This window comes from Hyla sarda, chromosome 10, assembly GCF_029499605.1.
Source record: "Hyla sarda isolate aHylSar1 chromosome 10, aHylSar1.hap1, whole genome shotgun sequence".
NCBI classification, from domain to species: Eukaryota; Metazoa; Chordata; class Amphibia; order Anura; family Hylidae; genus Hyla; species Hyla sarda.
In genome coordinates, this window is record NC_079198.1 from 133,837,175 (window position 1) to 133,862,897 (window position 25,723).

The 25,723-nt window shown below is 42.2% G+C and overlaps 1 protein-coding gene across 2 annotated transcripts in view; it reads left to right on the top strand.

Annotated features, from left to right (window-relative positions):
- Window positions 1-25,723, top strand: part of MEGF6 (multiple EGF like domains 6) — a 447,412-nt gene that overhangs the window by 340,083 nt on the left and 81,606 nt on the right. The window contains exons 7-14 of one of the 2 annotated variants that reach the window (XM_056544570.1): window positions 2,483-2,608; window positions 4,633-4,755; window positions 9,207-9,329; window positions 10,611-10,748; window positions 15,260-15,382; window positions 15,880-16,002; window positions 17,267-17,422; window positions 21,132-21,263. In XM_056544570.1, coding sequence (XP_056400545.1) covers window positions 2,483-2,608; window positions 4,633-4,755; window positions 9,207-9,329; window positions 10,611-10,748; window positions 15,260-15,382; window positions 15,880-16,002; window positions 17,267-17,422; window positions 21,132-21,263 — 1,044 coding nt within the window. The remainder of the gene's footprint in view (window positions 1-2,482; window positions 2,609-4,632; window positions 4,756-9,206; window positions 9,330-10,610; window positions 10,749-15,259; window positions 15,383-15,879; window positions 16,003-17,266; window positions 17,423-21,131; window positions 21,264-25,723) is intronic. The other variant, XM_056544571.1, reaches the window with a different exon arrangement.

A 25,723-nucleotide genomic window follows, 5' to 3' on the forward strand; every position in this document is an offset into this window, starting at 1 on the left:
ACAGTAAACTATATGAGACTTATCTGTATGTATGCTGCCATGAGCAGAAAGAAAGAGGAGGATCATCCTGGGGCAGTCCATTATATAGGGGCCACCAGCCTAGGTGTGGCTTACAGGATTACTAGGACTGCTGGGAGTTGTAGTTTTATGATTGAAATTTTTTGTTTGAACTTTATTAAAAGAAGTTATAAAGGTTCTGCTATGGGCATTAATAAAGAAAGATTAATGCATAAGATAGGAGCCTCCTGTCTGATATATAACTCAGGATCAGTACAGGATAAGTAATGTAATGTTTGTACACAGTGACCTCACCAGCAGAATAGTGAGTACAGCTCTTGAGTATAATACAGGATATAACTCAGGATCAGTACAGGATAAGTAATGTAATGTATGTACACAGTGACCTCACCAGCAGAATAGTGAGTACAGCTCTGGAGTATAATACAGGATATAACTCAGGATCAGTACAGGATAAGTAATGTAATGTATGTACACAGTGACCTCACCAGCAGAATAGTGAGTACAGCTCTGGAGTATAATACAGGATATAACTCAGGATCAGTACAGGATAAGTAATGTAATGTATGTACACAGTGACCTCACCAGCAGAATAGTGAGTACAGCTCTGGAGTATAATACAGGATATAACTCAGGATCAGTACAGGATAAGTAATGTAATGTATGTACACAGTGACCTCACCAGCAGAATAGTGAGTACAGCTCTGGAGTATAATACAGGATATAACTCAGGATCAGTACAGGATAAGTAATGTAATGTATGTACACAGTGACCTCACCAGCAGAATAGTGAGTACAGCTCTGGAGTATAATACAGGATATAACTCAGGATCAGTACAGGATAAGTAATGTAATGTATGTACACAGTGACCTCACCATTGGCCCCTGGGGCATTTTCAGCTTTAATAGGCACATCCTTGAAATAACAAGACATCTTTGAGAATTTGTACTCCCGCCGGTTTTATCGCGGCGCAGACTTCTGCTCCCAGACATGTTATGGATTTGTTGTAATCGGCAAAACTAACATTTATATTCCTAATCGCTCCAACAAATATTATCAGCCGCGCCGGAGCAACGCTCTGCGGGAACCACAACAGCTTAGTGTGTACACATGGAATATGGAATAGGATAAAAACACTGGGATCTATTCATCGGGTCTTAAGTGCCTGCATTGTGCCACGTTCTGCCTCGGCTGGAGTTGGCACTGGGTGTGTGATAAATATACGGATCACTCATCGCCGAGCCCTTTGTGTTCTAATCCTCGCCAATGGCCAAAAGGGACCCAAAACGCGTGGGAGGCAAATGATTTATTGTTTGGTAACAGAGGTGTAACATAATGCTCCTGGGCCCCAGTGCAATCTGTAACTCGGCCCCCCTAGGGTCCATATGCATTGGATATTTTTTGGATGAAAGCTACTGTTGTAGTAGAGACTGGCAGAACACCATCTAAAGCAGTGGCCTTCAAACTGTGGACCTCCAGCTGTTGCATGTCCGGGCATGCTGGGAGTTGTAGTTTTGCAGCAGCTGGAGGTACACAATTTGGACACCTAAACTCTATAGCAATGCCAATAAATTTAGGCATCAGACCCCTAAATAAATTCAGACCCCTGAATAAATTCAGACCCCAGACCAGTGAATAAATTCAGACCCCAGAATAAATTCAGACCCTTAAATAAATTTAGACCACTAGATAAATTTAGACCCTGACCCCTGAATAAATTCAGACTCTTAAATAAATTTAGACCCCTAAATAAATTCAGACTCCGACCCATGAATAAATTCACACCCCAGACCCCTGAATAAATTCAGACTCTTAAATAAATTTAGACCCCCTAAATAAATTCAGACCCCAGACCCCTGAATAAATATGACCCCAGACCCCTGAATAAATTCAGACTCTTAAATAAATTCAGACCCCTAAATAAATTCAGACCCCGACCCCTGAATAAATTCAGACACCAGAACCTAGAATAAATTCAGACCCCTAAATAAATTTATACCCCGACCTCTGAATACATTGAGACCCCAGACCACTGAATAAATTCAGACCCCAGACTACTGAATAAATTCAGACCCCAGAACAAATTCAGACCCCTAAATAAATTCAGACCCCGACCCCTGAATAAATTCTGACTCTTAAATAAATTTAGACCCCTAAATAAATTCAGGCCCCCTTACCCTTGAATAAATTCAGACCCCAGACGCCTGAATAAATTCAGACCCCTGACCCTTGAATACATTCAGACCCCAGACCCCTGAAAAAATTCAGACTCCTAAATAAAGGCTGTTATAGTTTTGTAACAGCTGAAGGTCCACAGTATGAAGACCACTGCCTATAGCGTTCTTTCTCCTCCAGCAGCTCTTGCTTTCTATTCATGAACCAGAAAGATCAGGATGAACAGGGCCCTAGGTCCCTGCACCTTTAATGCTTTGTTAGCTTATTTATGTTTTCTTCTCTTTTTAGCGCTGTACTCCTGCTCTCTGGGAAATGGCGGCTGCGAGCACGACTGCGTCCAGATCTCCGTGGCTCATTTTCAATGTCGCTGCCGACACAACTACCTGCTGAAGGACGACGGCAAACGCTGCGAACGTAAGCAACAGTGACGAGATTTATCGCATTCTCTTATGGTCATTTTCTCTTTGTTGCCCATAGCAACCGGGCAACTTTTATTTTACCAGTGCAATATGAGACATGAAAGCTAAGCTGAGATCGGTTGCTATGGGCAACAATGAGAATCTTACTATAAAACGCCCCCGTACCGTATTGTTATTAACAACACCCTGGCATCATGTGACTTAACCATTTCTCTTGAACAAGTTACTTAAAAAAGAACTCCAGAAAAAAAAACGCCAACATACATCTATCAGGAGGAAAAACACCACAATTTAGTGGGAATTATTATTTTTTTACAAAATCAGCACCACTCCTTTCTACAGGTTATGACTGGTATTGCAGCTCAGTTACATTAAAGTAAATGGGACTAGGCTGCAGTACTACATTTGGCCTGTTGACAGGAGTGATGCTGTTTTTCGCAAAAAAATGTCGAGAAACATTTTTTCAAATCTACTGGAGCCAGAAAGTTAACTAGATGTGTAAATTGGTCCTATATACAAATCTTAACCCTTCCAGTACTTATCAGCTGCTGTATGTGCCACAGAAAGTTGTGTAGTTCTTTAAAGTCTGACCACAGTGCTCTCTGCTGACACCTCTGTCCATGTCAGGAACTGTCCAAAGTAGGATAGGTTTGCTGTGGGGATTTAAAGGGGTACTCCTGTGGAAAACTTTTTTTTTTTGTAATCAACTGGTGCCAGAAAGTTAAACAGATTTGTAAATTACTTCTATTAAAAAATCTTAATACTTCCAGTACTTTTTATGGGCTATATACTAAAGAAGAAATGCTTTTCTTTTTGGATTTCTCTTCTGTCACGACCACAGTGCTCTCTGCTGACCTCTGCTGTCCATTTTTGGAACTGTCCAGAGCAGGAGAAAATCCCCATAGCAAACATATGCTGCTCTGGACAGTTCCTAAAATGGACAGCAGAGGTCAGCAGAGAGCATTGTGGTTATGCAATCAGAGAAATCCCAAAAAAAGAATTTCCTCTGTAGTATTTAGCAGCTAATAAGTACTGGAAGTATTAAGATTTTTTAATAGAAGTCATTTACAAATCTGTTTAACTTTCTGGCACCAGTTGATTTTAAAAAAAAAAAAGTTTTCCACGGGAGTACCCCTTTAATATTGCTCTGGATAGTTCCTGACATGGGCAGAGGTGTCGGCAGAGAGCACATTAGTCAGACTGGAAAGAACTACACAACTTCCTCTTGACCATACAGCAGCTTATAAGTACTGGAAGGGGTTCTCCTTAGGGAAAAAGAAGGGTTTTCAAATCAACTGGTGGCAGAAAGTTGTACAGATTTGTAAATTACTTCTATTTAAAATTTTTAACCCTTCCAGTACTTATCAGCAGCTGTATGCTCCACAGGAAATTGTATAGTTCTTCCCACTCTGACCACAGTGCTCTCTGCTGCCACCTCTGTCCGTGTCAGGAACTGTCCAGAGCAGGAAAAAATCCCCATAGCAAACCTCTCCTGCTCTGGACAGTTCCTGACACGGACAGAGGCGGCAGCAGAGAGCACTGTGGACAGACTGGAAAGAACCACTCAACTTCCTCTGGAACATACAGCAGCTGATAAGTACTGGAAGGATTAAGATTTTTAAATAGAAGTAATTTACAAATCTGTTTAACTTTCTGGCACTAGTTAAAAACATTTTGCTTCCTCCGGAGTGACCCTTTAAGTCATTCTAAGCAGTAATGAACCAGGAAGAACTGGATGGCCTCAGTTCAGCATGGCGGTCTGGGTCTTTAGTTTATGATCACTTCTGTTTATGCATCATTTGTTGTCCTGTGGGAGCTGGGTCATTCTTCATGTTTCCTTTCTTTATTAGTAGCATGTTTCCCTCCTTATCTGCTGTTACTTCTAATTACTCTAAACATTTGTCGCCGTCGTACCCCTCCCCCCCCCCCCCCCCCCCTCTTCCTCCGCAGGCTCAGTATTCGGTAGTAGAAAAATATGTGGAAAAATTCCTCTTTAATGGCTTCAATGTGTTTCCACAGTGAGTAACCCGTGTGCGACCAGGAACGGAGGCTGCATGCACCAGTGCGCCAACGATGGAGGACGCGCCAAATGCTCGTGCCATCCCGGGTACAGGCTGGCGGCTGATGGGAAGACGTGCGAAGGTGCGGTACGCCGAATGACGCTGAATCAACATAAACATCTGGTACGGCAAAACTACAACTCCCAGCGTGCCCGGACAGCCAACGGCTGTCCGGGCATGCTGGGAGTTGTAGTTTTGCAGCAGCTGGAGGCACACTGGTTCGGAAACACTGCCCTAGAGAGGCGAGTAAGCATAAGTGTCAATGAAATGCATCGGCCGCTTCAAAGCCTGAACGTTATGGGTGCACCCCGGAAATTTGCACGGAAATTTGTTGATTTTAGTTGCAGATTCGTTGCGGAGAATATTTTGGCTCCTGTTCAACGGACGGTTAGAAATTGACGTCCCAATTCCGGACGTGAAGTTCAAATTAGTAGTAGTTCTATTATAAGTGGTTGTAGTGTTGCTCCTATTAGTAGTAGTAGTTTTATCATAAGTAGCTGTAGTATTTTTAGTAGTAGTTTTATCATAAGTAGCTGTAGTATTTTTAGTAGTAGATTTATTATACGTAGTTGTAGTATTTTTCATAGTAGTTTTATTATACGTAGTTGTAGTATTTTAGTAGTAGTTTTTTTATACGTAGTTGTAGTATTTTTAGTAGTAGTATTTTTATTATAAGTAGTTGTAGTATTTTTAGTAGTAGTATTTTTATTATACGTAGTTGTAGTATTTCTAGTTGTAGTAGTTGTATTATAAGTAGTTGTAGTAGTTTTATTATACGTAGTTGTAGTATTTCTAATCGTTGTAGTAGTTGTATTATAAGTAGTTGCAGTATTTTTATTATAAGTAGTTGTAGTATTTTTAGTAGTAGTTTTATTATAAGTAGTTGTAGTATTTTTAGTAGTAGTTATTATTATAAGTAGTTGTAGTATTTTTAGCAGTAGTATTTTTATTATACGTAGTTGTAGTATTTCTGGTTGTAGTAGTAGTTTTATTATACATACAGTGATCCCTCAACTTACAATGGCCTCAACATACAATGGTCTTTTCTGGTCTCTTCTGGACCATTGTAACTTGAAACCAAACTCAATATACAAAGTACAGACAGTCCAGATCTGTGAAAAATGTCAATGGCTGGAAGAACCGACCAATCAGAATGGGCATTCACTGGTAGAACCCCATATTACTGAAGCGTATGCACTGAATTTTTGTCTGGTAGCGCCCCCTCCAGTACAGGGAGGTATTACATGTTCTGTACTCTTTACCTGTACCAGGGTTACCTGCTCCTTTGGAAACCAGGTGAGGGCGGCTCCATGTTACTTTTTTAGGACATTGCGGGAGATTTATCAAAACCTGTCCAGAGGAAAAGTTGCCCAGTTTCCCATAGCAACCAATCAGATTGGTTCTTTCATTTTTCAGAGGCCTTTTTAAAAATGAAAGAAGCGATCTGGTTAGTTGCTATGGGCAACTGGTCAACTTTTCTCTGCACAGGTCTTGATAAATCTCCCTCATTGTGTACTGTACAGGACCCTGAAGAAGCTCCGGTCCTCTACATAGACAGTGATTACAGCTCCCAGCAGATCTTTATTACTTTTATATGGAAGGATTTGCTTTATCTATATTAGTTATCTACTTATTTTTCTTTAATCTTCACTTTTTCCTATTTTTGGATGACATTTTGGTGGCTTCAGAACCAATTACCAGGTTTCCATAGAGTTATGGGCTTAACATACTTTTACAATTGTTTCAACATACAATGGTCGTCCTGGAACCAATTAATATTGTAACTTGAGGGACCACCGTAGCTGTAGTATTTCTACTAGTAGTAGTATTATTATACGTAGTTGTAGTATTTATATCAATAGTAGTTTTGTTTTAAGTAATTGTAGTGTTGCCAGTAGTAGTAGTAGTTATAGAAGTAGCTTTAGTATTTTCTGGTAGTAGTGGTAGTAAAATTATAAATAGTTGTAGTTTTTCTAGTAGTAGTGGTGGTGAAATTATAAGTAGTTGTATTGCTGTTATTAGTTGTAGTTTTATTATAAGTAGTTGTAGTATTTCTATTAGTTGTAGTAGTTTTATAATAAGTAGTTGTAGTAGTTTTATTATAAGTAGTTGTAGTAGTTTTATTATAAGTAGTTGTAGTATTCCTAATAGTTGTAGTAGTTTTATTATAAGTAGTTGTAGTAGTTGTATTATAAGTAGTTGTAGTAGTTTTATTATAAGTAGTTGTAGTATTTCTAATAGTTGTAGTCGTTTTATTATAAGTAGTTGTAGTATTTCTAATAGTTGTAGTAGTTGTATTATAAGTAGTTGTAGTAGTTATATTATAAGTAGTTGTAGTATTTCTAATAGTTGTAGTAGTTATATTATAAGTAATTGTAGTATTTCTAATAGTTGTAGTAGTTGTATTATGAATAGTTGTAGTATTTCTAGTAGTAGTAGTAGTTTTATTATACGTAGTTGTAGTATTTATATCAATAGTAGTTTTATTTTAAGTAGTTGTAGTAGTTTTATTATAAGTAGTTGTAGTAGTTTTATTATAAGTAGTTGTAGTATTTCTAATAGTTGTAGTAGTTATATTATAAGTAGTTGTAGTATTTCTAATAGTTATAGTAGTTTTATTATAAGTAGTTGTAGTATTTCTAATAGTTGTAGTAGTTTTATTATAAGTAGTTGTAGTATTTCTAATAGTTGTAGTAGTTTTATTATAAGTAGTTGTAGTATTTCTAATAGTTGTAGTAGTTGTATTATAAGTAGTTGTAGTAGTTTTATTATAAGTAGTTGTAGTATTTCTAATAGTAGTTATATTATAAGTAGTTGTAGTATTTTTTAATAGTAGTAGTAGTTTTATTATAAATAGTTGTAGTTTTTCTAGTAGTAGTAGTAGTATTATTATACGTAGTTGTAGTATTTATATCAATAGTAGTTTTATTATAAGTAATTGTAGTGTTGCCAGTAGTAGTAGTTATAGAAGTAGCTTTAGTATTTTCTGGTAGTAGTGGTAGTAATATTATAAATAGTTGTAGTTTTTCTAGTAGTAGTGGTGGTGAAATTATAAGTAGTTGTATTGCTGTTATTAGTTGTAGTTTTATTATAAGTAATTGTAGTATTTCTAATAGTTGTAGTAGTTTTATTATAAGTAGTTGTAGTATTTCTAATAGTTGTAGTAGTTTTATTATAAGTAGTTGTAGAATTTCTAATAGTTGTAGTAGTTGTATTATGAATAGCTGTAGTATTTTTTTTGTAGTAGTTTTATTATAAGTAGTTTTAGTATTTCTAATAGTAGTAGTAGTTTTAATATAAGCAGTTTTCTGGGAAAATCCTAAAACTTCCTGCCAAAAACGGACTTTCAGTAAATGAGGTCCATTGGGTGCTGATAATGTCCGGCATGGAACATAAAAAAAAAACAAAAAAAACTGAAATATGGAGCAGATGTGAACATAGCTAAAGAGGCACATTTTATCACTTGTACACTACCCACTGGACAACATGGATCAGGCCGAGTTAATTTAGTCCAGTGCTGCTTTCCTCCAAATAATGAACCACACTTGTCCTCGGGTTGTGTGTGGTATTACAACTTGGCTACATTCACTTCAATAGGACTAAGCTGTAATACCACAAACAACCTGAGGGCAAGAGTGGCGCTCATTTGGAAAGAAAGCAGCTCTGTCTGCTACTCCTGGGCCCCACATCATGGCTCAGGGTTTCTCCACCAGGGTCTATGGACTGTTACCCATGCCCTTTCCACGACCCATTGGTCCTTTCCCCACACAATCACAAAGGTCATGAGACCCTCAGTATTGGGTGCCAAGCTATATTGTCCCTTACATAGGAGTGTAACCGGGTATTAAAGGGGTATTCCGGCTTTATCCAAAGGATAGGGGATAAGATGTATGATCGCAGGGGTCCAGCCACTGCGGACCCCCACGATCTCCCAGCATTCTGTGCCAAGAACTGCCTCCGAGACGGGGACGTGATGTCATGGCCACGCCCCCTAGTGACGTCATGCCAGGGGTCAAGTCCTATAAAAAAAAAGGGAGGGAACTCACCCATGATTTCCACCCAAGGGAAGGTCCTGCAGGGCTTCTTCTAATGGGAACAGTGTTCCTGCTGTGAAAAAAGTTCAGGAACTCAGTTCCAACGTGTTCCTGCAGGACTTGACCCCTGCGTCACTCCACACCCCTCCATTCATGTCTATGGGAGGGGGCGTGATGGCCGTCACGCCCCCTCCCATAGACATGAATGGAGGGGGCGTGACCTCACTAGGGGCGTGGGAGCGACTTCACGTCCACATCTCGGAGGCAGCAGAATGTCGGGGGCTGCACCGAAATAGCAAGGATCCCCAGGGACGGAACCCCCGCGATCATACATCTTATCCCTTATCCTTTGGATAGGGGATAAGATGTATAAAGCCGAAATACCCCTTTGATAATGTGGATACAATGTATCAGGTTCATCTTGGCAGAACGTTCCCTGATCTTCAGCCTCTGGTTTTAACGTCTAATAATCTTCCCCGATATCCCGGCTTCTCCTCAGACATAAATGAATGCGTGAGCGGCCTGGCCATGTGTGCACACAGCTGTCTCAACACTCGAGGTTCCTTCCACTGCGGTTGCAGCCCTGGATATGAATTAGGAGCTGATGGGAAACAGTGCTACAGTAAGTGTTCCATGGGGGGACGGGGGACGTTCCGAACATCTGCACAAAATCTGCTACTCTGGCTGTGATATATTTGGTGTCCCTCATTGCCAGAAAAACACAATTACAGAATCTTTTGGTTGGATTTCAGCTTCACTTTCAGAAGTATATTTATAGATTTAAAGTGGAACTCTACTGATAGACTCTTTCCCGATTGACTTACTTGTGCGTCCAAATGCTAGAAAGGTTTGCTGAGCCCAAAAAATGCTTGTGGTTGTTACAGCTGGCACAGGCAGTGGTCGGGATTGGAGAGAACTCAGATCCCGGCCATTCATCCCCCTAGATGTGTTTTATAGTAACAGTAAATAGTGGCTGCAGAATCTCGGTAGTTAGGAATGGCGTGTAGCGGCCTCCCCGATCCTATCATGATACTCCTTCCCATATGTTGCAGGCAGGGATTGGAGATAACTCAGATCCCAGGTGTTTATCCCCTTAGACACATTCTATATTGACATTCAACAGTGGCGGCAACATCTAGGTAGTTAGTGACGGTGCGGCGGCCTCCTCCATTATCTGATCGCACTTCGTCCCCTTTTAGCGTCGATATTACAGCTCTAGATAGGGACCATTTGTTTAAGACTGATTCTGTGACAGCACAGGCCCTTCTAGACTTTGTGAGCCTTAGGCAAAAGTTGAGCATGAGGCCCTCACTGACACTCAATATTAGGATATGAACCAAATAGGTAGGCAGGGAATCTCCTCTATTAGGTAGAAGTCCCCAATAAGTAAGGAATCTTCCTTCTATTTAGAAGCCCCTGGTAGGTAGATAATCCCTCCTGTTAGGTAGAAGCCCCAGAAAATAAACTGAGAATCCCCCTATTAGGTAGAAGCCCCAGTAGACAGGCAGGGAATCCCCCCTATTAGGTAGAAACCCCCAGTAGGTAGAGAACCCCCCTATTAGGTAGAAACCCCCAGTACGTAGGGAATCCGGCACTTATTTAGAAGTCCCAGGTAGGTAGGTAATCCCTCCTATTAGGTAGAAGCCCCCAGAAAATAGGTAGGGAACCCCCCTTGGGTAAAAGCCAGGTATCGGGGACATTTGTATGAGTACTTGTGCAATACATGTACAATATGTCCAGAATCGACACCAATACCAGAATTGGTACATCCCTAGCTCTTAAACACAGATCCCCAATGATGGGGACTTTGAGTGGACAGACGGACCATCAGACCCCCCTGGAAGATGGGTGTTTCCACTTCTGCTATTTTTACATGAAATATCTTTTTTACTTCTCCTTCTAGGGATAGAAATGGAAATCATCAACACTTGCGAGATCAACAATGGCGGCTGCTCCCACGAATGTCGTCACGGCAGCGCGGTCCCCATGTGCGCCTGTCCGCAGGGGTTGGATCTGGGCTCTGACGGGAAGACGTGTGTAGGTAAGAAGAAAATACCCCCTCTCACCACGACCACCACCACCACCCACACACACATTTCCAAAATCAGACCCCGAATTTGTGCCGTTTGAAATTGCGTAGAGTTGGTGCATATTTTGCACGGAATTTAACTGCGGAAATAAGCGTTGGAAATCCAAAGTCCCATTGACTTCCGAGCTTTTCTCCCTGGATCCGCAGTGGAAATTGCGTAGTGTGAACTGTTTCTCTCCAGCTGTTGCAAACTACAACCCCCAGCATACATGATTTAGGGTCATTTTGAAGGTGTTAATTTGGACGACCCGGGTGTTCTAGGGTAATTAAAAGTGGTCTAGAGTAGATAAAAACGTACTTATATTATTTAAGGTTGTTTTGAAGGTGTTAAGGTGGACATTCCTGGTGGTCTAGGTTAGATATTGAGTTACTTACATTATTTAGGGTCCTATTGAATCTGTTAACTTGGATGTCCCTGGTGGTCTAGGGTAAAAAATTAGTTACTTATATTATTTAGGGTTGTTTTGAAGGTGTTAAGGTGGATGTCCCTGGTGGTTTAGGTTAAATATTGAGTTACTTACATTATTTAGGGTCCTATTGAATCTGTTAACTTGGATGTCCCTGGTGGTCTAGGGTAAATAATTAGTTACTTATATTATTTAGGGTTGTTTTGAAGGTGTTATGCTGGACATTCCTGGTGGCCTAGAGTAGATATTGAGTTCATTATTTAGGGTCATATTGAAGGTGTTAAATTGGATGTCCCTGGTGGTCTAGGGTAAATAATTAGCTACTTAAATTATTTAGAGTTGTTTTGAAGGTGTTAAAGGCGTTATCCAGGAAAAAAAACTTTTTATTATATATAAACTGGCTCCAGAAAGTTAAACAGATTTGTAAATTACTTCTATTAAAAAATTGTAATCCTTTCAGTACTTATGAGCTTCTGAAGTGTATGTTGTTCTTTTCTGTCTAAGTGCTCTCTGATGACACGTGTCTCGGGAACCACCCAGTTTAGAAGAGGTTTGCTATGGGAATTTGCTTCTAAACTGGGCGGTTCCCGAGACACGTGTCATCAGAGATTACTTAGACAGAAAAGAACAACCTTAACTTCAGAAGCTCATAGGTACTGAAAGGATTAAGATTTTTTAATAGAAGTAATTTACAAATCTGTTTAACTTTCTGGAGCCAGTTGATATATATAAAAAAGTTTTTTCCTGGAATACCCCTTTAAGGTTGACATTCCTGGTGGTCTAGGTTAAATATTGAGTTACTTAAATTATTTAGGGTCGTATTGAAGGTGTTAAGTTGGATGTCCCTGGTGGTCTAGGGTAAATAATTAGTTACTTATATTATTTAGGGTTGTTTTGAAGGTGTTAAGGTGGACGTCCCTCGTGGTCTAGGTTAGATATTGAGTTATTTACATTATTTAGAGTCATATTGAAGGTGTTAAGTTGGACGTCCCTGGTGGTCTAGGGTAGATCCTTATCTAATTTGGTAATGTTTTCACAGGATTAACATATACCTGTCGCTTTAAAAAACATTTTGCTTTAACCAGTGTTTTCCAACTAGGATTCCTCCAGCTGTTGCAAAACTACAACTCCCAGCATGCCCGGACAGCCTTCGGCTGTCCGGGCATGCTGGGGGTTGTAGTTTGCAACAGCTGGAGAGAAACACAGGTTGGTAATCACCGATCTACGATGAATCACGCCAATTACACATCCGCCCGGTGATGCGGAGCCGCAAGGGTAGCACAGGTGCTGGTGCGGCGTACGGACTATTTATCCTCGGGTTGATAGTCCACAGCTGCTTCCGTTTTTTTTTAATTTTTTATATTTTGCTATATATCCAGTATCCGGCGCCTGCTGCCGCTTCGCACTCCGGTCACGCACGAGCCGGACAGATACAGATATCGCCACCAGCTAAATTAAATTGTTTAACCAAGATCGTCCAACGGGAGGTCACCAGCGTCTGCAACTCTACTGCGGGGAACAACAAGCCCCCGCAGCTGTAGAGATGAGATGATTTCGCGCCCCCTCCCCCTTCCCCTGCTCATAAAAAGGGGGATGTTCTGCATTTTATACTAAATTCTGCAACTTTCTATTCTTACTTGGCGCGGACGGAATGTGCCATGCGAACATAGCCTAAGGGGGAGATGTATCAGGCAGGCACGGAATTTATTAGATGTTTTGGCAAGCAGATTTTTACGTTTTTTATTCCCCAGTTCACCATAGTGCAGATTGTTAGCCTCTAGGGGGCGTGGTTTGTTATTGGCGTTAGTTTTGGAGCCATTCCTAATTCACGCAATTTTTTTTAAATTTTTTTTTTAAACTGCACAAAACAATGTGTATGTGTACATCACCTCCGACCAGGCACGGTTATACACACTCAACCCAAACGGTAAAGGGGAAATTGTTTTTGGAGGAAAGTGTGTAAGGAAGCTTGCAGATTTTTATGAATTTGGCACAAAAAGACCGCACGCGCAACAACAGTGGAAAGATAAACAAACAAAAAGAAAGTGTTTGATACAATCAAAATGTATTATCTGGGAACTCTGCGGTGGTTTTATTATCTGGGGACTATGTGGTGGTTATATTACGTTGCACTATATGGCAGTTGTAGTATCTGGGCACTATTTGGTGGTTGTTTTATCTGGGCACTATTTGGCGGTTGTGTTATCTGGGCACTATTTGGCAGTTGTATTATCTGAGCACTATTTGGCGGTTGTTTTATCTGGGCACTATTTGGCGGTTGTGTTATCTGGGCACTATGTGGTCCTTGTTTTATCTGGGCACTATGTGGCGTTATATTATTTTGCACTATGTGACGGTTGTATTACCTGGGCACTGTGGTGCTTGTATTATCTAGGCACTAGGTGGCAGTTGTATTATCTGGACACTATTTGGTGGTTGTATTGCCTGGGCACTATGTGGTGGTTGTATTATGTGGGCACTATGTGGCATTGTATCATCTGGGAAATATGTGGCGTTGTATTATCTTAAACTATGTGGAGGTTGTATTATCTTGGCACTATGTGGCAGCTGTATTATGTGGGCACTATTTGGCATCTGTATTATTTGGGCACTATTTGGCGGCTGTATTATCTTTGAACTATGTGGTGGTTGTATTATCTGAGCACTATTTGGTGGTTTTATTATCTGGACACTGTGGGGCGGTTGTATTTTCTGGGCACTATGTGATGGTTGTATTATCTGAGTACAATTTTGCGGCTGTATTATCTGGGTGCTATGTGGTGGCTGTATTATCTGGACACTATTTGGCGGTTGTATTACTTGGGCGCTATGTGGTGGTTGTATTATCTGGGTGCTATGTGGCGGCTGTATTATCTGGGCACTATTTAGCGGATGTATTATCTGGGCATTATGTGGTGGTTGTATTATCTGGGTACTATGCAGCGTTTGTATTACCTGGGCACTATGTGGCAGATGTATTATCTGGGCACCATGGGGCAGTTGTATTATCTGGGTACTATGCAGCGTTTGTATTATCTGGGTACTATGTGGCATATGTATTATCTGGGCACCATGGGGCAGTTGTATTACCTGGGCATTATGTGGTGGTTGTATTATCTGGGCACTATGTGGCAGTTGTATTATCTGGGCACCATGGGGAAGTTGTATTATCTGGGCACTATGTGGCAGTTGTATTAAGTGGGCACTATGTGGTCCAGTAGCCGGTGCTGCTCATGTCACCAAGTGCTGGTCCCAACAGGCCATTCTCACTGGGCAGCAATTGGTCTGTAATGTGCATTTTGTCGGCCATAATACTGCAGTGTGACTACAGACCTAAACTCCTGACAAATGCTACAAGAGAATCTGCTTGTCCCTGTAAGGCTGGGTTCACACCACGTTTTTCAAATACGGTAACCGTATACGGTTTTCCGCAAAAAAACATATACGACCGTATCCAAAACCGTATGCATAGAGAATGCATTGTAAACCGTATTCCCAATGTTGTGTACGGTTGCATCCGTTTTGCCTCGGATACGGTTTTGCCGATTTTTCAACCGTAGGCAAAAACACTGTCGACCACGTTTTTGCCTCCGGTTAGAAAACCGTATGCGAACCGTATGCGGTTCTTTTAACATTGTTGTCTATGAGAACCGTACACAGAATTTCAGAATACGGTTGCACACGGTTTTTCTAATCCGTTTTTGGAGTTGACACATGCGCAGATTGGAATTTCAATAGAACAATAGTAACTTTATTAAATTGCTGTAAAACTAATTCCAACAAACAAAATAGCAAAACCGTTGGCAAAAACTGATGCAAACGGATAGAACCGTACAAGGAAAAACCGTATACGTTTTAATTTGGAGTCATACGGTTGTATACGGTTGTATACGGTTTTTGCCATACGTTTTTTAGCGGAAAACCTCATACAGTAACCGTATTTGAAAAACGTGGTGTGAACCCAGCCTAACACATATGTTTGTATGTAAATGGTGGAATTCATCACATTCCAAAATGCTCCGCAGTTATCACCCACCCTGTGATCTATCCATACAGATGCCGACGAGTGCACCAATGGCGCGTCCTGCTGTCAGCAAGAGTGCTCCAATTACGTGGGGGGCTACGAATGCGCCTGTTACCCCGGATACCGCCTCAACGTTGACGGCTGTGGATGTGACGGTAAATTGTTAACAGTCTGCATTACCCATTGGTCTGACATCTTTACTGCCTCTAGTCAAATGTTTCCCAACCAGGGTGCCTCCAGCTGTTTCAAAACTACAACTCCCCGCATGCCCGGACAGTCTTTGGCTGTCTGGGCATGCTGAGAGTTGTAGTTTTGCAACAGCTTTAGGCACACTGGCTTGGGAAACACTGCTCTAGGTACCTTGTGTAGATATATATATATATATATATATATATATATATATATTATTTACTATTTTTTATTTATTTATTTTAGATATTATTTTATATATTAGTCACATCTTAATTTATTATTATTATTATTATTATTATTATATCATAATATGTTATATTTCGGTATATTATCGTTGGGGAGCCTTGGACTAGAGGCACTAAATACTGGGGCATTTTCACCATTAATAATGTGTATGTGTGTGTGGGGGTTGCCCCAAAAATGGCCACTTTTAGGCATGCATCACTTATTCTTCCTATAGATGTGAATGAATGTCTGTCCAACAATGGAGGATGCCACCAAGTGTGCGAAAACCTCCCCGGATCCTTCCAGTGTGGCTGCAATCCTGGATACAGACTGATCGCCGATGGGAAAGGCTGCGCCGGTAATAAACACCCACCGGGGACCGTAACTATTATAATTACACTATTGCTTAGACATTCCTTATCTGAAAGGCGTCATCCCAGGACTGGAAGTTACCAGCAATGCATAGGATAGGTGACACCAACCTGATTAATGAGGTCTGGAAACCACTATCGATCATGAGGTCCCAAGGCTGAGCATGTAGGACAAGGGCCCCTCCGTTCTCCTTGGAGGATAGAAGCCCATTTACGCTACAGAATATCTCCGGGTGGAGATTTTGTAGCAGCTGAGCCAAAAAGAAATCCACGCCATGACCCGCGCAGACATGCGCCCTCCCCATTGACGCAGAGTCCAACGCAGAGTTCCCAGGGAAAAAATGAACATAGTTATTCTTTCGGCGGAGCCCGGAATCCCAGATTTCCATGGCCAAAATAATCTACTGCTGAAATTATGCAGTGTGCAATTTCTAAGCTCAGAAATTCCACATTGGAATGGGCCCTAAGAGACCCCTAAGAGACCCTTGTTCTCGTGATTGGTGGGGGGGGGGGGGGTGCGGCAGTACTGATCACATACTCATTTCCGGTCCTGAGGATAGGTGAGAAATTCCAATCTTTGGACAACCTCCTTTAAATGGGCACTAGTGGTAAATAAAAAAATCTTTCTAATTTACTTTGTTTAAAAAAAACTAAAGTTTATTTGTGTTTAAAAAACTCCCTACTTGTCCAGACTACATTTCCCCCCCATCTCTTGCACAGACTTTGGACTCCTGCTGGCCTGGCAGAAGTCCAAAATCAGGAAATTCAGTCTGGAATGCTGAAGGGGGTGTGTGCAGCCTTAGCCAATCATAGCTCATCTCACACTGAACTGCTCTGGGCTGTGTGTAGCAGAGTGAGGGAAGAAGTTCTTTCCTGTATGGCTTCAGATGATGTCACGCCTGCTGGGGAACGCCCCCTTCCCAGTCTGTGAATCTGACTGAGACTGAGCAGAAAATACAGAGCAATATCAAGGTAGAAAACTAAAAAATAATAAAAATAAAGGCAGGGGGGGGGGTTATTGTGATTGGGGCAGTGACCTGGGAGGATTATAAGATTTAACAAGATCACGAAAGGTACTCTTTAAGGGCTATTTCCAATCAAATAGCTTTAATGTATGGACGTATGTGTCTCCATGGTAACATACTACAAACTTAACCCTGTGTAGTCTGACCCTGCAGTTTTTCTCTCCTCCATCTCACTATTACTTCTTGTCAGTCTTCTGAATGGACTTTTTCTTCTTCTTATCCCCAGGCATCCGGGAATACGATCCCAGGCAGCTCCCAGCTGAACAAACCCTTCCACAGGTGACGTTACTGCGGGACGAATTCTCCCAGATATTTGACGACGATTACGACGAAGATGAAGAAGCGGAATTACGAGGAGAACACACGCTGTCTGAGTCATTCGGTAACCAGGCATAACACAATGTCATTGCTATATACAGTACATCCATCAGTATTTACACTAATAACCCCCCCCCCGCCCCCCCCCCCCCCCCCCCCCCCCCGCTTCATGAAATGACCCGTGAAGGCATATCCACTTACTGGTTATTACTGGAATTAACCCTAGTCAGCTTTACCAGGGGGTCCCGTCTCATAGGGGTATTATGGTAACATAACCCTCTGCACATGACCTGTTAGTACATATGGTTCTCATAATACAGCAAACGGCATATTCTCTATATCCTGTAAACATGTGGGGGGGTCGGCTATACGGCAAAATGGGAGCGTAAAAAGAGTTTAATTGGGCTATGTCTCTTTAAAAAAACAAAACATTTGACCTTGGTCTGGGTCTGAGTGTTCAGACCCTGACCGATCGCTAGAAGGAGCCGGGAGAAGAGCGCGCTAAGTGCGCTATTGTGTGGCTCTATGTCGGTGACTGAGACAAACTGTTCATCGGCACAGAGAACAGGGAGTGCGCTTCTCTCCTCACTCGTTCTAGTGTTTGGTCTTGGTCTGAACACTCAGACCCCGACCGATCACAACTGTTGACATGTCTCTAGATCAGTGTTACTCACTAAGGGGGCCTCCAGATGTTGCAAAACTACAACTTCCAGCATGCCGGTAAATGATTAACAGTCTACGTTACCCATTGGTCTGACATCTTTACTGCCTCTATTCCAATGTTTCCCAACCAGCGTGCCTCCAGCTGTTTCAAAACTACAACTCCCAGCATGCCCGGACAGCCAACGGAATGCTGGGAGTTGTAGTTTTGCAACAGCTGGAGGTACCTTGGTTCGGGAAACACTGCTCTAGGTACCTTGTAAACATATATATTCATTAATTTTAGGTTAACAAAAAAAATTATAATAAAAAAAAAAAATTAATATATATATATATATATATATATATATATATATATATATATATATATACAAAATATATATTGGTCACATTATCATTTAGTATTATTATTATTATTTTTTTTTTTATTATTATTATTATATCATAATATGATATATTTTTATTATTATATTATAATTGTTAATGATATATATTAAATAAATAAAACAGAGAGAGAGAGAGAGAGAGAGAGAGAGAGAGAGAGAGAGAGATAGTTATTCAATATATATATGCTTGAAAATGGCTCCAGGAGGAGCTGAAACGTTGTAATGTTTACATGAAAAAATAAATCCCATTCAGATGGAATGCTGCACCTTGATTTGGTTTCTATATACAGTCATGGCCGTAAATGTTGGCACCCCTGAAATTTTTCTAGAAAATGAAGTATTTCTCACAGAAGAAGATTGCAGTAACACATGTTTATTCCCTTTGTGTGTATTGGAACTAAACCAAAAAAGGGAGGAAAAAAAGCAAATTGGAACTAAATGTCACCAAACTCCAAAAATGGGCTGGACAAAATTATTGGCACCATTAACTTAACATTTGGTTGCACACCCTTTGGAAAAAATAAGTGAAGTCAGTGTCTTCCTATAACCATCAATAAGCTCCTTACACCTCTCAGCCGGAATGTTGGGCCACTCTTCCTTTATAAACTGCTCCAGGTTTCTTATTGGACGGCACCTTTTCCCAACAGTAATTATAAGATCTCTCCACAGGTGATCAATGGGATTTAGATCTGGACTCATTGCTGTCACTTCTGAACTCTCCAGCGCTTTGTTGTCATCCATTTCTGGGGCTTTTTCACGTATGTTTGGGGTCATTGTCCTGCTGGAAGACCCAAGATCTCGGATACAAACCCAGCTTTCTCACACTGGGCTGTACAGTGCGACCCAAAATCCATTGGTAATTCTCAGATTTCATGATGTCTTGTACACATTCAAGGCCCCCAGTGCCAGAGGCAGCAAAACAACCCCAAAACATCACTGACCTCCACCATATGTCACTGTAGGTTCTGTGTTCTTTTCTTTGTAGGCCTCGTTTTCGGTAAACAGTAGAATGATGCGCTTTACCAAAAAGATCTATCTTGGTCTCATCTGTCCACAAGACGTTTTCCCTGAAGGATTTTACTCAAGTTCATTTTGGTAAAATGTAGTCTTGCTTTTTTATGTCTCTGTGTCAGCAGTGGGGTCCTCCTGGGTCTCCTCCATAGTGCGGTCCTCCTGGGTCTCCTTCGTAGTGGGGTCCTCCTGGGTCTCCTCCATAGTGGGGTCCTCCTGGGTCTCCTCCATAGTGGGGGTCCTCCTGGGTCTCCTCCATAGTGGGGTCCTCCTGGGTCTCCTCCATAGTGGGGTCCTCCTGGGTCTCCTCCATAGTTGGGTCCTCCTGGGTCTCCTCCATAGTGGGGTCCTCCTGGGTCTCCTCCATAGTGGGGTCCTCCTGGGTCTCCTCCATAGTGGGGTCCTCCTGGGTCTCCTCCATAGTGGTGTCCTCCTGGGTCACCTGTCATAGCATTTCCTTTCATTTAAATGTTGACGGATAGTTCATGCTGACACTGATGCTCCCTGAGCCTGCAGGACAGCTTGAATATCTTTGGAACTTGTTTGGGGCTGCTTATCCACCATCCGGACTATCCTGCGTTGATTGACACTTTTCATCAATTTTTCTCTTCCGTCCACGCCCAGGGAGATTAGCTACAGTGCCATGGGTTGCAAACTTCTTGATAATGTTGCGCACTGTGGACAAAGGCAAATCTAGATCTCTGGAGATGGACTTGTAACCTTGAGATTGTTGATATTTTTCCACAATTTTGGTTCTCAAGTCCTCAGACAGTTCTCGTCTCCTCTTTCTGTTGTCCATGCTTAGTGTGGCACACACAGACACACAGTGCAAAGACTAAGTGAACTTCTCTCCTTTTTATCTGCTTTCAGGTGTGATTTTTTTATATTGCCCACACCTGTTACTTGCCCCAGGTGAGAGTAAAGAAGCATCACATGCTTGAAACAATCTTATTTATCCACAATTTTGTAAGGTGACAATAATTTTGTCCAGACCATGTTTAGAGTTTGGTGACATTATGTCCAATTTGCTTTTTTTCCTCCCTTTTTTGGTTTAGTTCCAATACACACAAAGGCAATAAACATGTGTATAGCAAAACCTGTGTTACTGCAATCCTTTCCTGTGAGGAATACTTATTTTTCTAGAAAAATTTCAGGGGGGGCCAACATTTACGGCCGTGACTGTGTATATATATATATTATATATATATATATATATATATATATATATATATATATATATATATATCCCATATTCTATTTGTAATAAATATATATATATATATATATATATATATATTATGATTGATACCAATAATAATAATAATAATAATAATAATAATAATAACATGATAGCTTTGCACTCTTATGCTGTGTCTGCTGTCTATGCTCTTCTTTATATGACAGTACAAAAGACCTGTCATTCTTCTTCCCAAAAATGAAAATTCAGTTTTGCTGTAGGCTGTAAAGTGAGATGCTTTGTTGTGTGTTTTTGTTTTGTTTGTTTGTTTTTCTTATTTTAGCCTCTAGGTGTCAGCACATGAAATATTTCTACATTTATTTTTACAGGGATAAACATGAAAAAAAATTACAATAAAATAAAAATGCAATGTCTGCTGTCAGTCTAGGAGTTTATGGTCAGTTACCTGAAATATTCTGCTCTATGCCATCTGGTTGTCTTGCTATATGATGTTTTTTTGTTTTCTTTGGCGCTTACAGTGTGTTTTGATGGTTCATTTGGCCCGGACTGTACGCTAACCTGTGACGACTGCCAGAATGGCGCCACCTGTACTGTAGAGGAGGATGGCTGCGTGTGCGCTCCGGGGTGGGCTGGGCTCATCTGTAACCTGAGTAAGTTGAGTTATTGATAAAATATGAATATTTCATGGTGCTGGTATCCTCAGTGCATTCACTTCATCATCCATGTATGGTCCTCATACAAGGCAAAGGACAGGAAGTGTTGTCATGAGGACGTATGAATTTACACGTGGACACATTGTAACCTTTGCACCCCATATGGAGAGTTTTCTTCCTTCTTGAGGAGAGGTAATTTGCATATTTCATCTCCCATGGGGCATTGCCTATTTGTCTCCATAATCCTGCTTGAAATTTCAATGAGTACTTTGCCGAAACTTTTTTCCTATCCATTGTGCTTGGGCTGCAAAAAGTAAAATAACAAACTGTAACTCATCCTGGGGTCCGATGTGTCGTACTGCCCTCAGCTTATCACCGGCCACAGAAATGTCCGCCTCAGCTGGTGATAGGCTGAGCACAGTGTCATGTAAGGAGCCCGGGCCCCGCCTTCTCCCTGCTGCCCGGGCCCATTATATGACACTGCGCTCATAGTATTACCAGCTGATACGGGGCATCTCTGCGGCCAGTGATAAGCTGAGCACATTGTGACACATCGGGCCCCAGGATGCAGAAGAAGACCGGGCCCAGAAGACAGAAGAGCGATATCGGTGTATTGAGGGAGTGGCGGAAGGGGAGTTACAGTTTGTTATTTTGCTTTTTGTAGTGGAACATCCTTCTTTTTTTTTTAGACTACCTGGTGTTGCCCAGTTTTCCCCACCTTCTATCCCATCCTGCTTTCCTGACCTCATATCCCATCCTTATATCCCCAGGTCATATCCCGTCCTCATATCCCAACCCAATATTGCGTCTTCCTATCCCGACCTCAAATCATTTCCTTATAGCTCGATTTATTATGCCGACCTCATATCCTGATCTCCTATCCCGTCCTCATATCCCAACCTGATATCTCATCCTCATATCCCAACCTGATATCTCATCCTCATTTCCTGTCCTTAAATCTCGACCTCATATCACGTCCTTATATCTAGAACTATTATGCCGACCTCTTATCCCGTCCCCATATCCCAACCTGATATCTCGTCCTTATATCCTGTCCTTATATCTCGACCACATATCCTGTCCTCATATCACGTCCTTATATCTTGACCTATAATCCCGACTTCTTATCCTGACCTCTTATACCAACGCCACGCTCGTGTATCTCCAGTTCTCCCATAGAGATGCATGGAGGGTGTGTCGACCCTGCTCCATGCACGAGGAGAGGTGGGGCACCATTCAGGAGAGGCGGAGGGTCCCAGCGGTTGGACCCTCCATGATCAGACACTTATCCCCTATCCTGTGGATAGAAGAAACATTTTAAAGTAGTGTGACCCTAAGTAGAGTACCCCTCCAATTTTGGAAAAGGCTTTGCTTTGGCTATAGATGACAGACAATTTTCTTTGGAGAAGGAGAGTTGATTTGCATACTTTTTGCCTGTATGTTTCCATGCACCCCCACTGACAAATGTAGTTGGTACCCCTAAATCTTAGTGAGTCTTGATGGTGCCTCACTCCGGTACCTTTCACCAACACAGCCTTCTCCTTTATTGACAAACTCTACAGTGGGCGGATGAGCGGATTAAAGGGGTATTCTGGCTTTATACATCTTATCCCCTATCCAAAGGATTGGAGATAAGATGTATGATCGTGGGGGTCCCACTGCGGGGGACCCCTGCGATCTCGGTGCAGCCACCAGCATTCTGTGTCGGGTGCTGCCTCCGAGACGGGGATGGGACATCATGGACATGCCCCTAATGATGTCACGCCACGCCCCTCCATTCATGTCTATGGGAGGGGGCATGATGCCCCCTCCCATAGACATGAATGTAGGGGGCGTGGCATGATGTCACTAGGGAGCATGATTATCACGTCTCCGTCTCGGAGGCAGCGCCCAGCACAGAATGCCAGGGCTGCACCGAGATCGCAGGGGTCCCCAGCAGGACCCCCGCGATCATACATCTTATCTCCAATCCTTTGGATAGGGGATAAGATGTATAAAGCCAGAATATCTCTTTAAGTTCATCCATAGTTATTTATTGACTCTGATGTGTTACTTGATACGTTGCGGTAAGAATTTGCCACATCACCACAGGCTCCATCCTGAAGAAGCCAAGTGACTGGTCCGTCTGGTTGGAGATCTGGATCCTATCAGTCTGTTGCTTTGGTTTTGGCCCCGGAGCCCCATGAATCCAGTTCTGTCTTCTGATTGGTTACCACCTTGGCCTCTCAACACTTTCCATGTTTATAAATAGGAACGATATTATATTCCGCTCCTTGGAAGACGTTGTGTGAACTGGAGATTATTTTTACATTTTAAGACATTTTGGTTCTTGTTCAATGTAAATCTCCTTGCTGCCAAGTTCCAGAGACCTGGATTTTGGTTCTTGTCTCTTTGTGGTGTCGGTGTTGGGTTTATCAGGAATTATGGGAATTGTTCGGGTGCCCAGTGCAAATATTTTTGTTGACTTTTTTTTTTTGTATGTTGAACAAGGGAAAATCTACTACAAGGCAAGGGCTTAACTAGGTTCATGGGCTCTCCCCCCAGTATGTTGTCTTATAGATATACTAGGTTCCACTTGATATCCTTTTGTATATGGGGAGATAAGCGGTCATTGGAGGAGTCTGGCAGCGGCTCTTCACCTCTCTCTCCAAACACATAGTCAGACAATACCTGGTTCCCTACTCCTGCTGGCTCAGACAGAATCAATGGGGAGCTACTTACGGGCCCCTGCAGACCTATGTGCCTGTTTAACCACATGCTGCTGTCATTATTCTTTTCTATATTAAATCTATTCTGCCCCAGGATGGCAGGAGAGCTGGAGAGGGGGGCCTGGAGCTGTAATGCTAGTCTGGTCCTGGCCATAGTTATGATGAGTAAAACAAATTTGTATATTGAAGATGATTTACTTTTAAAGGGGTACTCCACTGGCCAGCATTCGGAACTAAATGTTCCGAACGCTATTTTCGTGCTGCGGTGGTCGGCCACGCCCCTCATGATGTCGCAGCCACCCCCCCTCAATTCAACTCTATGGGAGGGGGTGTGAACTCCCATTGACCTCCGTTGAGGGGGCGTGGCATTGTTGTCACGAGAGGGGGCGTGGTCAACCACCGCAGTGTGAAAAAAGCATTCGTTACATTCCGTTCCATTTAACCCAACTTGGTAAACAACATAGGCAGTTACCATATGTGAGGAGGAAGGGGTTAACACACTCACAGTTCTCCTCTTTTCTTCTCCTGTCAGTGCAACCACTTGTTTCAAGACTTCACTCTCATGACCTCTGACCTATGTGACCCCTCTGTGACCGCCCAGACCTCCATATACTGCGAAGCAATAAAACTAGATACTAGCAGGTCATGTAGAAGCAGTCAGGTGAGGGGGCCTCTAGGCCCAGTTGCAGCTGTGACCTCTGCGACCCCTATAGGTACACCACTGTTACCAGGTCCTGCTTGGACACATCCAGACACACAAGTAAAGAACTTATGCATGCTATATTGTGTCATCTGCAGGTTTGGAAATAGCCATGTCTGGTCATGTTTAACCCCCTTCCTGACACCTGAAGATTTAGGAAAGAGAGCTGAGCCTGCTCCATAAATCATGGGTGCTGACTGGTAACTATAGATAACATCCACTGTCAGGAGCTGAGCCTGCTCCATATACAATGGGTGCTGACTGGTAACTACAGATGACGTCCACTGCCAGGAGCTGAGCCTGCTCCATAAATCATGGGTGCTGACTGGTAACTATAGATGACATCCACTGTCAGGAGCTGAGCCTGCTCCATAAATCATGGGTGCTGACTGGTAACTATAGATGACATCCACTGTCAGGAGCTGAGCCTGCTCCATAAATGATGGGCGCTGACTGGTAACTACAGATGACGTCCACTGCCAGGAGCTGAGCCTGCTCCATAAATGATGGGTGCTGGCTGGTAACTACAGATGACATCCACTGTCAGGAGCTGAGCCTGCTCCATAAATGATGGGTGCTGACTGGTAACTATAGATGACATCCACTGTCAGGAGCTGAGCCTGCTCCATAAATGATGGGCGCTGACTGGTAACTACAGATGACGTCCACTGCCAGGAGCTGAGCCTGCTCCATAAATCATGGGTGCTGACTGGTAACTATAGATGACATCCACTGTCAGGAGCTGAGCCTGCTCCATAAATCATGGGTGCTGACTGGTAACTACAGATGACATCCACTGTCAGGAGCTGAGCCTGCTCCATAAATGATGGGTGCTGACTGGTAACTACAGATGACATCCACTGTCAGAAGCTGAGCCTGCTCCATAAATCATGGGTGCTGACTGGTAACTACAGATGACATCCACTGTCAGGAGCTGAGCCTGCTCCATAAATCATGGGTGCTGACTGGTAAATATAGATGACATCCACTGTCAGGAGCTGAGCCTGCTCCATAAATCATGGGTGCTGACTGGTAACTACAGATGACAT